This window comes from Acomys minous (genome assembly GCF_964271855.1).
Source record: "Acomys minous genome assembly, chromosome: 9".
Lineage (NCBI taxonomy): Eukaryota > Metazoa > Chordata > Mammalia > Rodentia > Muridae > Acomys > Acomys minous.
This window is the reverse complement of record NC_140490.1, coordinates 56,138,384-56,152,468: the sequence shown is the minus strand read 5'-3', so window position 1 is coordinate 56,152,468 and position 14,085 is coordinate 56,138,384. Positions and strand designations below refer to the sequence as shown.

Here is a 14,085-nt window from a genome sequence, read left to right as displayed (position 1 = left end):
CCTCCTGGGCTGTCAGCTGAGCTGGTGAGCCTTTTGGGCCTTCTCCATTGGGACGTGAGCTGAGTAGGAAGTTCAGCGCTATGCTTTCTCTGCCTCTCTGAGCTAGCAGGTTTGTTGCTACAACATCTGGCTCCTGAGTTTTATTGGTAAAATAGAATGATTGGGGATTTTCTTTTTTTCCTTATTTTATTTTATTTTTTTATTTTTTGGTTTTTCGAGACAGAGTTTCTCTGTGTAGCCTTGGCTGTCCTAGATTCACTTTGTAGACCAGGCTGGCCTCGAGCTCACAGTGATCCGCCTGCCTCTGGCTCTGGAGTGCTGGGATTAAAGGCGTGCACCACCATGCCCAGCCTCGATCAGGGATTTTCAATTAAAACAACAATAAAACATATTTTTTTCTTTGAAGAAGGATTTTTAAAGCATAGGATTACATAATTGCAAACACATAAATGTGTTTAGCTTTTAAAAGTTGACAGTGCCAGCTGGGCATGTGCAGAGCATTTGAGGAAGACACCCAAAGTCAAGCTCTAGTATACACATGTGTGTGTGTGTGCGCGCGCGCGCACACGCACACACACACACACACACACACACACACACACACACAGACACAGCCTGCAGGGTGACAGAAAAGGCAGCTGTAGAATAAAAGATGGTATAAATACATTTTCTTATCCTTCTGTTAACTTACAAGTTCAGCTGTATAAAACAACATGTAGTCTACATAACTAATAACTTGCCAGCTCTCTGAATATCTGCATGTGCTGAAAGGAAAATACAGTGCTTGGTATTATCTTTAACAATCATACTGACTCCTTAGGTAGGCACTGCTGGATGCCATACAGAATTTCTCAAACCCTGGAATCCTACAGGACACCACCTCCATCCCTGTTTCCTATACATAGTGCTTATTTTTATCACAGCAACTTCAGAAACCTAGCTTTTCAAGTAAGATAGCATTAAAAAAAAGTTGCTGAAATGGTGAAGTACTTTGAACTAGAAAATGAAGTCTGAATTATATACAGCATTCAAGATAGCCTCAAATTTCAAAATATCATACAATATCCTAGGTAAACTATGGTAACTACAAACTATACCATTTTTATAAATACAGTATGACTGTATCTTTTTAAAAGCCTTTTAGGACTAAGGGGGTGGCTCAGTGGTAAACACTTGCCTTGCAAACACAAGGACCTGAGTCCACTACCAAGGACTCACATGAAACTGCTGGGTACAGTGTTGCATGCAATGGCATGTGCTTATAACCCTATCCCTGGGAAGGCAGGAACAACAGCGTGTGTGGGGCTTACTGGAATGCCAGTCTAGTCTGACTGGGGAGTTCAGAACAACGTGAAAGACACCCTGTCTCAAAGAGGGCAGACAGCCTTCCTGAGTCCAACACCTATGACTGACCCCTGGCCTACACACGGATACATGCATATACTTGCTTCCAAATGCTTGTTTGCTTATTTATTTATTTGGTTTTTCCAAGTAAGGTTTCTCTATGTAGTCCCTGCTATTCTGGACTCACTTTGTAGACCAAGCTGGCCTGGAACTCACAGAGATCTGCCTGCTTCTGCCTCCCAGAGTGCTGAGATTTACAGGCAGGCACCACTGTGCCTGGCTTCCAAATACACACTTTAAAGGGCAGTTTTTAAAAGTAATGGAGAATTTACTTAGCACGTTAGAGCCACTAGGCTTGACCTCCAGCACTGTAACACAAAACCCTCCAGTTTTCATATTATTCCAGATTTTTCTTTTGAGAATCAGCCATATAGATCATATAAATCTAACTCATTCTGCTGACAGGTAACTTTTTTCCATTTTTACTGACCACATAACTTGTCCTAACTGGACATCCTGGCACACCGCATGTCTAATCTCCAGGTGGATAGAAATGGAATAGCTGGAATCTAGAAAATACTCATCTTAAGCTTTGTTAAGACATTGTAGCCGGGTGTGGTGGTGCACGCTTTTGATCCCAGAACGTGGGAGGCAGAGGCAGGTGGATGCCTGTGAGCTTGAGGACAGCCTGGTCGACAAATGGTGTCCAGTTACACTGAGAAACCCTGGCTCAAAAAACCAAAAAAAAAAAAAGATATTGTAAAATCACTCTCCTAAGCAGTTCTACCAGGAACAGAAAGAAAAAAAAACTTTGGTTTTTGTTTTTTGATACAGGGTTTTTCTTGTAGTCGTAGCTGTACTGAACCAGGCTGGCCTCGATCTCACAGAGGTCTGCCTGCCTCTGCCTCCCAAGTTCTGGGATTAAAGGCATCTGCCAACATGCCAAGCGTGAAAAAATATCTTTTTGTTTTTATTTTTGTTTTTTCAAGACAAGGTCTCTCTGTGTAGTCTTGGCTGTCCTGGAGTCACTTTATAGACCAGGCTGGCCTCAAACTCACAGCGATCTGCCTGCCTCTGCCTCCGAGTGCTGGGATTACAGGCGTGCACCACCATGACTGGCTATGTAAAAACATATCTTAGGCTGTGTGTTGCAATGGGAACACACTGAGCACTAAGCAGAAAGCATGTATTGCTCTCCTGACTGCAGATGCAATGCACTGTCTGCCTCAAGTTCCCGCTGCTTTCAGCTTCCTACTAGACTTTGAACTGTGCTCTAAGTAAACCCTTTCTCCTTTAAGTGACTTTTGTTAGGGCTGGGTTTGTTCATTTATTTATTCTTGTTTTTTGAGACAGAGTCTCACTGTGTAAATCTTGACTGGCCTGGAACTGGACACACACACACACACACACACACACACACACACACACAGACACATACACACACTGTCCTTCAGGGGAGAGACTTGAGGACAAAGTGACTCTCCCAGCTTGTTGAAGAGCTTGGGGCCTCCAGGACAATCAGAGAAGCAGCTCCTGATGTGCAAAGCCTTAGTCATGTCACTCCTAGAGGAGACACATACTGTCTAGAGTTTCTATTGAGTTTGCGTTCTTTTTCCTGCTGGAATTCCTTACTTTGGGATGTCAGTCTACTGCTAGCTATATACGCTGTGGATATCTTCTCTGGGGTTTCTTTCCACCTGGTTGATTATACTTTGATCACATATTAGTTTCTAATTTTTAAAATTATTTGTTTTATTTATTATGTATACAGTGTTCTGCTTATATGTACACAACAGAATAGGGCACCAGATCTCATTATAGATGGTTGTGAGCCACCATGTGGTTGCTGGGAATTGAACTCAGGACCTCTGTAAGAGCAGGCAGTGTTCTTAAACTCTCAGTCATCTCTCCAGCTCCTAGTTTCTAATTTTGATAATGTTAAATGTATCGATTATGGTTTATGTTTAAGTGTCAAAAACATTTCTCTTTCCTACTGTCATGAAGGCATTTAAAATATTTTTATTTTAAGATAGGCATGGTGGCACACGCCTTTAAACCTTTGATCCCAGCACTCGGGAGGCAGAGGATGGTGGATCTCTGTGAGTTTGAGGCCAGCCTGGTCTACAAAGCCAGTCTAGGACAGTCAAGGCTACACAGAAAAACCCTGTCTCGAAAAAGAAAAGATTTATTTATTTATTATGTATACAGTGTTCTGCCTGCATTTGTGCCTGAATGCCAGAAGAGGGCACCAGATCTCATTGTAGATGGTTGTGAGCCACCGTGCGGTTACTGAGAATTGAACTCAGGACCTTTGGAAGAGCAGCTCTTGCTCTTAATCTCTGAGCCACCTCTTCAGCCCCCAATAGTTAATGATTTTAAGAAGATTTTATTTATGTTTCATTTATGGGTATGTGTGTGCATACATGAGTTTATGTGCATACAGGTGCCTATGGATACCACAAGAGAGTGTTGGATCTCCTAGAACAGGAGTTCCTGGCAGTTGTGAACCCTGATGTCTTGCTATGAGCCAAACCCAAGTCCTCTGGAAGAGCAGTAAGTGCTCCTAATTGCTGAGCTATCTCTCTAGACCTAAAAATTTATTTTGAAAAGAAGTTACTGTTAGTACAATTGATCAATCAATTCTTCTAAACTTTTATATTGGTTCAAGGAGTTTGTAAGGTCTTATCAATGTCCAATTTAGAAAAATCATGTTTACAAAAAATCTCATATTTAATTAAGAAATTATTACTATTGTGTATGTGTATTATATATGCAGGAAGGCATGCCACACAACACATGAGTGCGGTTAGAGGACAACTTTGTGGAATTCATTCTCTTCTTTCTTTCTTTATGTGAGTCTTCAGGAGTGAACTCACACCACTAGGCTCGCATAGCAAGCACCTTTATCCACTGAGCCATCTCACTAGCCCTAGTTTTCCATTCTAATCCTTACACTACTTGTGTTTCTTATACCTGTATATACTAAATTCTATAAAAGGTGTGTCTTTTTTCTTTTGTTGAAAGTACTATTTTTTAAAATTTTTTATTTTGTTGTTGTTGCTGTTTTTATTTTTTTATTTTTTTGGTTTTTTGAGGCAGGGTTTCTCTGTGTGACCTGGACTGTCCTGGACTCGCTTTGTAGACCAGGCTGGCCTTGAACTCACAGCGATCTGCCTGCCTCTGCCTCCCGAGTGCTGGGATTAAAGGCGTGCGCCACCACCGCCTGGCTACAAAAGTACTATTCTTTATAATTATTAAAAACAGTAATTTCTATATACTGTTTGGGCTTGTAGTGTTAAATATGGTTAGTGTGTCTTATGACTAACTCTTGTTGGTTTTTTTTTTCTGGTTTTTTAAGGTTTTGTTTGTTTTGAGACTGGCTTTCTCTGTGTAGCCTTGGATGTCCTGGACTTGCTTTGTAGACCAGGCTGGCCTCAAATGCACAGAGAGCCACCTGCTTATGACTAATTCTTTTGTTTGTTTGGAATTTTGTTGTTGTTTGTTTGCTTGTTTTGCTTTTTCGAGACAGGGTTTCTCTGTGTAGCCTTTGCTGTCCTGGACTCACTTTGTAGACCAGGGTGGCCTCGAACTCACAGAGATCTGCCTGCCTCTGCCTCCAGATTAAAGGCATGTGCCACCACCGCCTGGTGACCATGGCAACTCTTATAAAGGACATTTAATTGGGGCTGGCTTACAGTTTTAGAGGTTTAGTCCATTATCATCATGGTGGGAAGCATGGTGGCCTGCAGGCAGACATGGCGCTAGAGAAGGAGCTGAGAGGTCTATATCTGTATCAGCAAACAGCAGGAAGTGAAAACTGAGCCATTAGGCATAGCTTAAGCATTTGAGGCCTCAAAGCCCACCACCAGTGAGCACTTCCTTAAACAAAGCCACACCTACTCCAACAAGGCCAGGACTCCTATAGTGCCACTCCCTGTGGGCCTATGATGGTCATTTCATTCAGACCACCACTGTGGTATTCTAGTGTTTGAGATGGCTTGAATCCCAGCTCACTGACTAAAGATCCACAGCCTTGGTCAATCAGATCCTTAATGCAAAATGAAAATAAAAAGCACTTTCATTTGAGAAAAAGAAATCACCATCATTTCATAGGATTACCTGTGGGTGTACAATAATAACATGTACAAAGTGCTTATCCCACCCAGTACCTGGATATTAGTGTTATTATCACAGAACACAGTTTTCTGTATATTTCTGCAAAGGGATACTTACCGCCTAACAAACTGTCCTGTGTGCTGTAAATATCTTCAGAGAGTGTGTGTGCAGACTCATCTCCCCATTTTACATTCTTTGTTTCAATCTGTATGATAATGTAAAAAGCATCATTAACACTCCATGAAAACATCAGCTGCTTCTAAGGGGTATACAATCTGCTATGTTGGTTTTTATGAGATTTTTTTTTTTGTTTCATAGGCAAAACATGCATGTACTACATTTTCCCGCTGCATATTAAGCTCTGTCTGTAAATCACTGTTAGAAGAGTCACATTAAATGACACATAGCCTGTTACTTGGTATTTTTAAAGTGATATTATGTATCTGTAATCACGGGGCCATATGAGACTGTTCATGCCTCTAGTTGCTCAGGGTCGGCAGGGGGCTTTCAGAGACAGGGTTTCACTACATTGTACTTTCAGACTTTCCTGAAACTCATCATGTAGACCCTCGCCTTCAACACGCGGTCATTCTCCTACCTCGTGCTCTCCAGTGCTGGGGCATACCCGCAAGCAACCTCACCCAGCCCGGTGATCATTTTTATCTGTTATATCCTTTGGGGAGGCATACGCATACCATGGGGAGTGTGGCGGTCAGAGGGCAACTTTGGGAAGCTGATTCCTTCCTCCCACCTTGTTTTTGAGTAAGGATCTCTCCTGCTTTTTCTGCTAGGTGAGTCCCCTAGGTTACCCAGACTGTGAGTTTCTGGGCAATTCTCCTGCCTCGGCTTCCCATCTCCCAGCAGGGGTGCTGGGATTCCAGGTGTGCACGTGGCACCAGCAAATGTGGCTTTTTACCTGGGCCTTGGGGAACTGAGCCCAGGTCACCAGCTTGGGCAGCATCATCTTTACCTGCTGAGCTACCTTGCCAGCCTCAGCTCAGACAATTCTTTAATGTTTATTAAATCTCATCTAAAAAGAACTAGGGTAGGGGTTGGGTTTTTATTGCTGTTATTGTTTTGTTTGTTTTGTTTACATTGAAGATAAGAGTTCTAATAGTGAGATGACACCGGATTACACTAAATAATTTATAAACATGCGTTGTTCTCTAGTATTCTTAATGTTATGTAAGATAAAAGTGAATATTAAATTAGCATTAAAATAAGATAGCATAATGAATGTTTAATTTTTTTGAGGAAAAAACTTGGTCTTATCATAAATAGTATCTCCAATATGTGAATGCCTTACTACATAGAGGCAGGCAGTGAGCAATGGAGTGAAAGTCTGTCTCAAAAAGCCAAAGACTATACAGTGTCTTAAAGAAAGTCTCTTACTGCTGTCAACCTCTATTCAATAATACTTTTTCAGAGTTGCCCCATGTACAATTAAAACTTGAACTGCAGCTTACAATAGCTTGTTACTTGGACCATTCCTCCGAGTTTACTCAAAATTGCTAAGAACCAAACAGGATCACTGTCACGCCTCCACGTTGTATTTCACACAGTCCTCTTGGGATCTTGATTATCACAAAGTTTCACTAATAGTTTTGAGCTGCAGTTTTCTCTTGTATTATTATTCTTTTTTAAATTCCTTTTCTTCTTAAACTTTGTGTGTATGGGTCTTTTGCCCAGATGAGTGTCTTGTGTCTCTCATGAGAGTTCAGTGCCTGTGAACACCAGCAGGTGGTGTTGGAACCCCTGAAACTGGTTACAAATGGTTATGAGCCATCATGTGGCTGTTAGGAATTGAACCCAGGGCCTCTAGAACAGCGTCTCTTAATAGCTGAGACATCTTTCCAGTCTCTTTGAGACAGAGTCTCACGATGTAGCTCTGGCTGGCCTTAAACTCACAGGGATCCACCTGCCTCTGCCTCTAGAGTGCTGGGATTAAAGGCGTGGGCCATCATGCTCAGATATTAATATTCTTTAAATTATGTATATATGTGGGTGGGGGTGGGGTGGATAGGGGGCTGTCCACATGAGTGCAGTGCCTGAGGAGGCTAGCAGGGGCAGTTGTGAGCTGCCAGAATGCCAAGGACAGAACTCAGGTCCTCTGCAAGAGCAGTACTCAGTGTAAAGTCTGAGCCCGTCTCTTCAGTCCTGATCTTACTATTCTCAACTAAACATTTATTTTGTCCCCATGGTCCACAAGTTTATCATAACAAATAAAATGCTCAGGATAGCTCTTTATATAATTTAAACCATTAATTTATCTAAATATAGAACTATAGCATCTTGGACTCTGATTAACACTAGATTATGACTCAAATTTTTTGAAAGTATATATATATATACATACACATATACACACATACACACACATATATCTCCAAGCCTGGAAGTGCAGGAGGTAGAGGCAAGTGGATTTCTGAAAGTTCCAAGCCAGCATGATTCACATAGTGAGTTCCAGGCTGGCCAGAGCTACATAATCAGATCTTGTTTCAAAGGAAAAGAATATAAGAAAAAAAAACATATAAAATAACCCTGGGAGCTAGAGATGATTCAGTGGTTAAGCTCATTGACAGCTCTTCCAGAGGACCCAGACTTGATCCCCAGCACTCACACAGTGAATGGCTCACAACTGCCTGTAACTACAGTCCTATGGGATCAGCCGTCCTCTTCTGGCTTCTGTGGTTGTTGCATGCACGTGGTGCATAGACATACATGCAGGCAACAGACCCATGCACATAAAGTAAACAAAAATTTTAAAAAAATCCTGAACATTATATAAAAAGAGATTATGTGAACATTATATAAATGTTATATAAAAAGCCCCTTCCTAGTACATTTAAAAGCCAATGTGACTATTTTTCTGTTTCTTTTCCTTAAAAAAACAAACAAACAAACAAACCGAAGGGCTGGAAAGATGCCTTAGTAACTGGTTAAGAGCTCTTGCTGCTCTCCCAGAGGATCCACGTTCGGTTCCTACTACCCACACTGGCCAGCTCACAGCTACGTTTAACTCCAGTTCCAGGGGACTTGGTGTCCTTCTCTGGCCTCCATGGGGCATTATACTTGCACACAGACACATACACATACATAATAAAATAGATCTTTAAAAGTATTTTATTGAGACAGGGCTTTGCTATGTAGCCCAGGCTGACTTCAAATTTAAGGTCCTCCTGAGTCCACACCTATGATGTTAGGATTACAGGTTATGTACCACCACTCCTGGCCAGTGTGACTACTTCTCTGTCAGCAAGTATGTATTTTCAGCATATAAAGGCCACATCTATAAAATAATTTATCTACTGTATTTCATAACAACTATCCCCCACTCAAAAATTGTTTCTAATCCAATTAGAAATTATGCATTCTATGGATAAATCTTTTTAATTTATGGATTCTTTTAATCCATTAATTAATTAATTAATTAATTAATTTTTGGTTTTTTGAGACAAGGTTTCTCTATGTAGCCTTGGATGTCCTGAACTCACTTTGTAGACCAGGTTGGCCTTGAACTCACAGTGATCCACCTGCCTCTGCCTCCTGAGTACTGGGATTAAAGGCGTGCACCACCATGCTTGGCTTAATCCATTAATTTATGGATAATTCTTTTACAATTATATTTAGTTCTCTTTGTGTGTATGAGTGTGGACATCTGTGTGCTGAGGCACTCATGTGATGGTCACAGGGCAGCTGGCAGCGAGTCGGTTCTCTTCTACTGGTTAGCCTGGAGATCAAAGTCAGGTCATCAGGCTTGGTGGCAATTGATAATTCTTTGAGTATCTTTTTAAAATATTTTCTAGAGATAGACTTTTAAATTACAGTTTATCTTAGATCCCTAACATTAAACAAGCCCTAAGGAAGCTTTTGCCAGTTTATACTCTGGACCACATGAAATTTTCATTATTTGTCCTTTTCTTTTTTTTTTTAAGAACTTATGGTACAACTTAACACATTTCTACTATCTTCCTATACTCTTGCTAACAGCTACAAAACAACATTCCTGATGATCGTGAGACATCATGATGTCTTATTTCATGAGAACCCTAGGAGTTCTCATGAAAATACAGGGTGGATGCTCTCAATGCCACGCATGACAGCTGGTCATTTTCAGACAAACACAGTAGAAATGCACTGTGTACACTGGAGATCTTTTACTATCCCTCATAACTTTGAAAAAAAATGTTCATATGAGAGCAGTCTGGGCTATCTCCTCAAACTTACTACTGTAGAGTGCACACCTGAGGCAAGTCTGCCGCGATGGAGCTGGCTTCTAAACAGGAGGGTGAGTCTGGGTAGGAGACATCTGGAGAAGGACCATTGGCATCTATTGTTTCCGACTCTGACATACTTTCTAAATTTTCATGGAAGTGTCCACTTCAAAACACACAGGATCTGAAGATGGCAATTACTGTTCCTTTTTGTTGTGCGCTGCCAGGGACGATGACCAAAACTTTTGAGAGTCCTTATCTCTAACTGCTGAGTGATGGAAGGCCTCTTTAAAACAAGCAAACAGAAGAGAAAGACACATTTTTAGTGTCAATCTGTATTGCAAAGACTTTCCGTATCCCTTTTCACAATAGGAAAGCTGCCAAGGGGGCTGGAGAAGTTGCTCAGTGGATAAACGCACTGGCTGCTCCTCTTGAGGACCTGGGTTCAATTCCCAGCACCCACATGGTGCTGCAGCTCCAGTCCTGTGGGACCTGGCTCAATACTACACTTATTTCTTAATCAAATCCAACGTTGTACAGTTTTTCCTACATCACACCTGTTGGGTTGAATTTTTGTTTGTTTGTTTTTAAGAGAGGGTCTTGCTATGTAGCCTGGCCGTCCTTAAATTCCTGGCAATCCTGCCTCAGGCTTCTGACTGCTGCCACCATGACATTCAGCCTGTTTCTGTTTTCATTTTGGTCTACTTTCACCATCCTGGGCAAGAGTCTGAAAAACTGGAGGCATCGTAGCAGGGCTCTGTCATCACCCACAGTCAACTGTCTTCCCAGCGAGCCTGTTTTTCCTATTTGTCCCTATCCATGCTTTCACTCCACTTCCTGCCAGGAGACAGGGTAAGCAGGTCCAACCACAGAGTCCACAGACTCCAGATTCTTCTATTTGTCCGTGGAGGCATTTCATACCCTACCCTCACATTATTTACCCAACACTGCCTCCTGTTCCGGCAGCTCAGGCTCCTTTCCCTACCAAGGAATGCGTTCTACCACCGCAGCCATCTGCCTGAGCCTGTGCACCTAGAAACTCTCCTAGTTTGCTTTCTGTTGCTATGACAAAAAACCATAACCAAAAACAACTTGGAAGGGTTTATGGCTTATACTTCTGGTTCACAGCCCATCACTGAGGGAAGCAGAGCAGGACCTCAAGTAGGGACCGGGAGGAACACTGCTTACTGGTTTGCTCAGCTACTTCTAAGAAAACGTCCCACAGAAATGCCCAAGGACCAGTGAGAGGGAGGCAACCCCCCACGGGAGGTTTCCTTCCCCCAGGCGACTCCACTAGTTTGTATCAAGCTGATAAAAACCAGTACACCATCTACCTGGTTTTAGTCTCTATGTTACATTAGTCTTTGCACTGCTCTTTCATAATTCATCACCATTTGTTTACTGTTTAGTCTTAACCAATACTCCAAGAGTGTCTCTCATTTTCCATATACACATTATAATTGTCTGGCAATTAGTTTTCAATACTTCCTACTGCAAACTGGCCAGTGTTTCCTATGTCAGCCCTCTTCTTTCTCTAGCCCCACTAACTTTCCTATTTATTTTTAATTATGTGTATGTATTTGTATCTCTTTAGGTAGGTGCTTGTGATTGAAGGTGTCCTTGGAGGCGAGTGGTTTCAGATCTCCTAGAGCTGGAGTCACAGGAAGAGCTGAGCCACCTGGCCGGGGTGCTGGGAACCCAACTCAGGCCCTATGTTTTATAGTCTTTTCTTTTTAAATCAACTGAAATAGATTAGACCAGGAATTTTAGACTTTCTCCACTCACTCTGTAAAACTTACATGTATACAACGTAGGCATACAAATAAAACACTGATAACAAATTGAAGAAATTTATTTTAAAACAATTCTTTGGTATACATATAATTTTACCACTTGTGAAATAGGAAAGCAAATTTACATATTAACTAGATGGTCATCTGACATAGCATTCAAAGATATGCAACTTTTAAGTTTATATGCCAAGAAATGACATCAGGAAAATATTAAGTCTGTTTTCTGTAATGAAATGATTATTTCTATAAGACCAGAAAACTGCATGTACAGTAAAAACACTGCAGGTTATAACATGTGAGTCTCAAGTCTTAAGGTATTTCAGGCAGTCTGTTGCTGTGGGTTGGAATAGTGGCACAAGCAGTGCAAGCTGTGTGATGTTATCACAGATGAATATTGCCAGAGGATTTTCAGAATCATTACACATTTTATTATGAATCAAATTTTGGGTGTTGAGAATTCATCATTACTCCCATTATGGGGCCATGATCCTCAGTTAAGGAACTATGGCCAGGGCTGGAGAGATGGCTCAGAGGTTAAAAGCACTGACTGCAGCCGGGCGTGGTGGAGCACACCTTTAATCCCAGCACTGGGGAGGCAGAGGCAGGTGGATCACTGTGAGTTCGAGGCCAGCCTGGTCTACAAGAGCAAGTCCAGGACAGCCAAGGCTACACAGAGAGACCCTCTCTCGAAAATTAAACAAACAAACAAACAAACAAACAAACAAACAGAACTGACTGCTCTTCCAGAAGTCTGAGTTCAATTCCCAGCAACCACACGGTGGCTCACAACCATCTACAATGTGATCTGACGCCCTCTTCTGGCCTGCAGGCATACTTGCAGGCAGAGGACTGGGTACATAATAAACAATTTTTAAAAAAACAAAACCAACTATAGTCTACAGTTAAACACCGACCGAAAAACATCCTGCATTCTAGTAACTTAATATCAAACTGTCTCAGTCTACAGTTAGTACCTATCTGCCTGGATGACTTTGTTATTTATTTAACTTACTGAAGAAAATTTCAAATTGAAAAGTATAAAAGTATAATAAAAAGCAAGTAGGCAAAGAGGCGCAATCTTAAGTTCATCTTTCCCACCTTGCAGATAATAAATGTTACCTGTGGGATGATGACAGCGATGTGAAAATCCTTAAATCATCTTCCATGGACCTGTGATTTACTTTAAAATTTTTATGTGTGTGTGTTGCGTATATAAACGCCATGTACGTGAGGGATCCCCCGGGACTGGAGTCACAGTATTTATGAGTGGCCCAACTGGGTACAGGGAACCAAACCCCCATGAACTCCCATGCTCTTAACCACTGAGCCTTCTGTTCAGTTGCATTTTTCAAAGTTTGTTCATGCCTCCTATGGCTCAGCATAAGCTGCCATAGTGTCGGGCGTGGTGGCACACACCTTTAATTCCAGCACTGGGGAGGCAGAGGCAGGCAGATCTCTGTGAGTTTGAGGCCAGCCTGGGCTATAAAGGGAGTCCAGGACAGCCAGGGGTACACAGAGAAACCCCATCTTGAAAAACCAAAAAAGAAAAAAAAAAGTACATATAAGCTGCCGTAGTACTTAAAACAAACACCCGACCCCAGCAAACCGAAGGCTTCATTTCCATATTTCACTTCGGTCCCTAGCAAATGTATGGTTTTGTTGTTGATGAAGAAAGGGTTTCTCCGTGTAGCTTTGGCTGTCCTGGAAGTTGCCTGCCTCTGCCTCCCAAGCGCAGGAATTAAATAAAAGGCGTGCGCTATCACCGCACGGCTTACGTTAAAATTTCAAAACACTTAAATGTTTGGTTAGCTATTAGATCTAAAGCCGTTTTGTTGCTGTTGGTTTTGTTTTCGAAACAGGGTTTCTCTGTGTAAACCTGGCTTGTCATAGAACTCGCAAGGATTGGCCTGCCTCTGCTTCCCAGGTACTGGGGTTAAAGGCGTGCGCCTCCACCGCCCGGCTTGAGCGAAAGCCATTTTATAATAAGTAATAAGGGCTCGTGAGATCTCGGCTGAACGGAGAAAAGCGCTGACGACCCGAGTTCAGTTCCGGGAGCCCTTGGCAAAAGGAGCGAAGACTCTCAAAAATTATTCTCTGAAATTCACACGTGCATTTGCGTAGACACGCGCGCGTGATAATACATAACATTTTTTAAAAAGCAGTGAGAGATGTCACTCACAAGAGTTCCTGCCAACGTAAAAATCTGAGTTTAGTACTTTAGTGGAATAACGCCAACTTTAAAGAACAAACGATTACTGGTCTCATTCGCATCTCAGAAAAACGCACCAACATTTCTAGGGAGCAAAAATGTGCTCACTTCCATGATCCATAGAGCTTCTGTGACCCAGGCTAAGGACTCCGAGTTTCCTCCCGGCACGGCGCCCCGCCGGAAGGAGAACACCTTCCAACCGCCCCCACCGAGGGCTGGCTCCAACTGGCCCCGTCGCTGAGCGCTCGAACGTCCCAGTGTGACGTCGCTGGCCGCACTGGGTCAGAGGACGCAAGTCTTCAGGGGCAGCCAGGGGATAACGGGCCTGACTTTCTGAGAATGGAAACACCATGGCGGAGCAAGAACGAAAAGGCTGGAGAAAAACGGACACCACACATCCTACTCAAGC

General features: G+C 42.3%; 1 protein-coding gene across 10 annotated transcripts in view; it reads right to left on the bottom strand.

Moving 5' to 3' along the window:
* CAGE1 (cancer antigen 1) overlaps positions 1–13,951 on the bottom strand; it is a 39,484-nt gene extending 25,533 nt beyond the window's left edge. The window contains exons 1-3 of one of the 10 annotated variants that reach the window (XM_084794895.1): positions 13,785–13,904; positions 9,705–9,960; positions 5,578–5,665 (exon numbers count right to left, since the gene is read on the bottom strand). In XM_084794895.1, coding sequence (XP_084651021.1) covers positions 5,578–5,665; positions 9,705–9,812 — 196 coding nt within the window. In that variant the 5' untranslated portion in view covers positions 9,813–9,960; positions 13,785–13,904. The other 9 variants (XM_084794904.1, XM_084794897.1, XM_084794902.1 and 6 more) reach the window with 9 other exon arrangements.
* Positions 13,952–14,085: the final 134 nt, after the last annotated feature.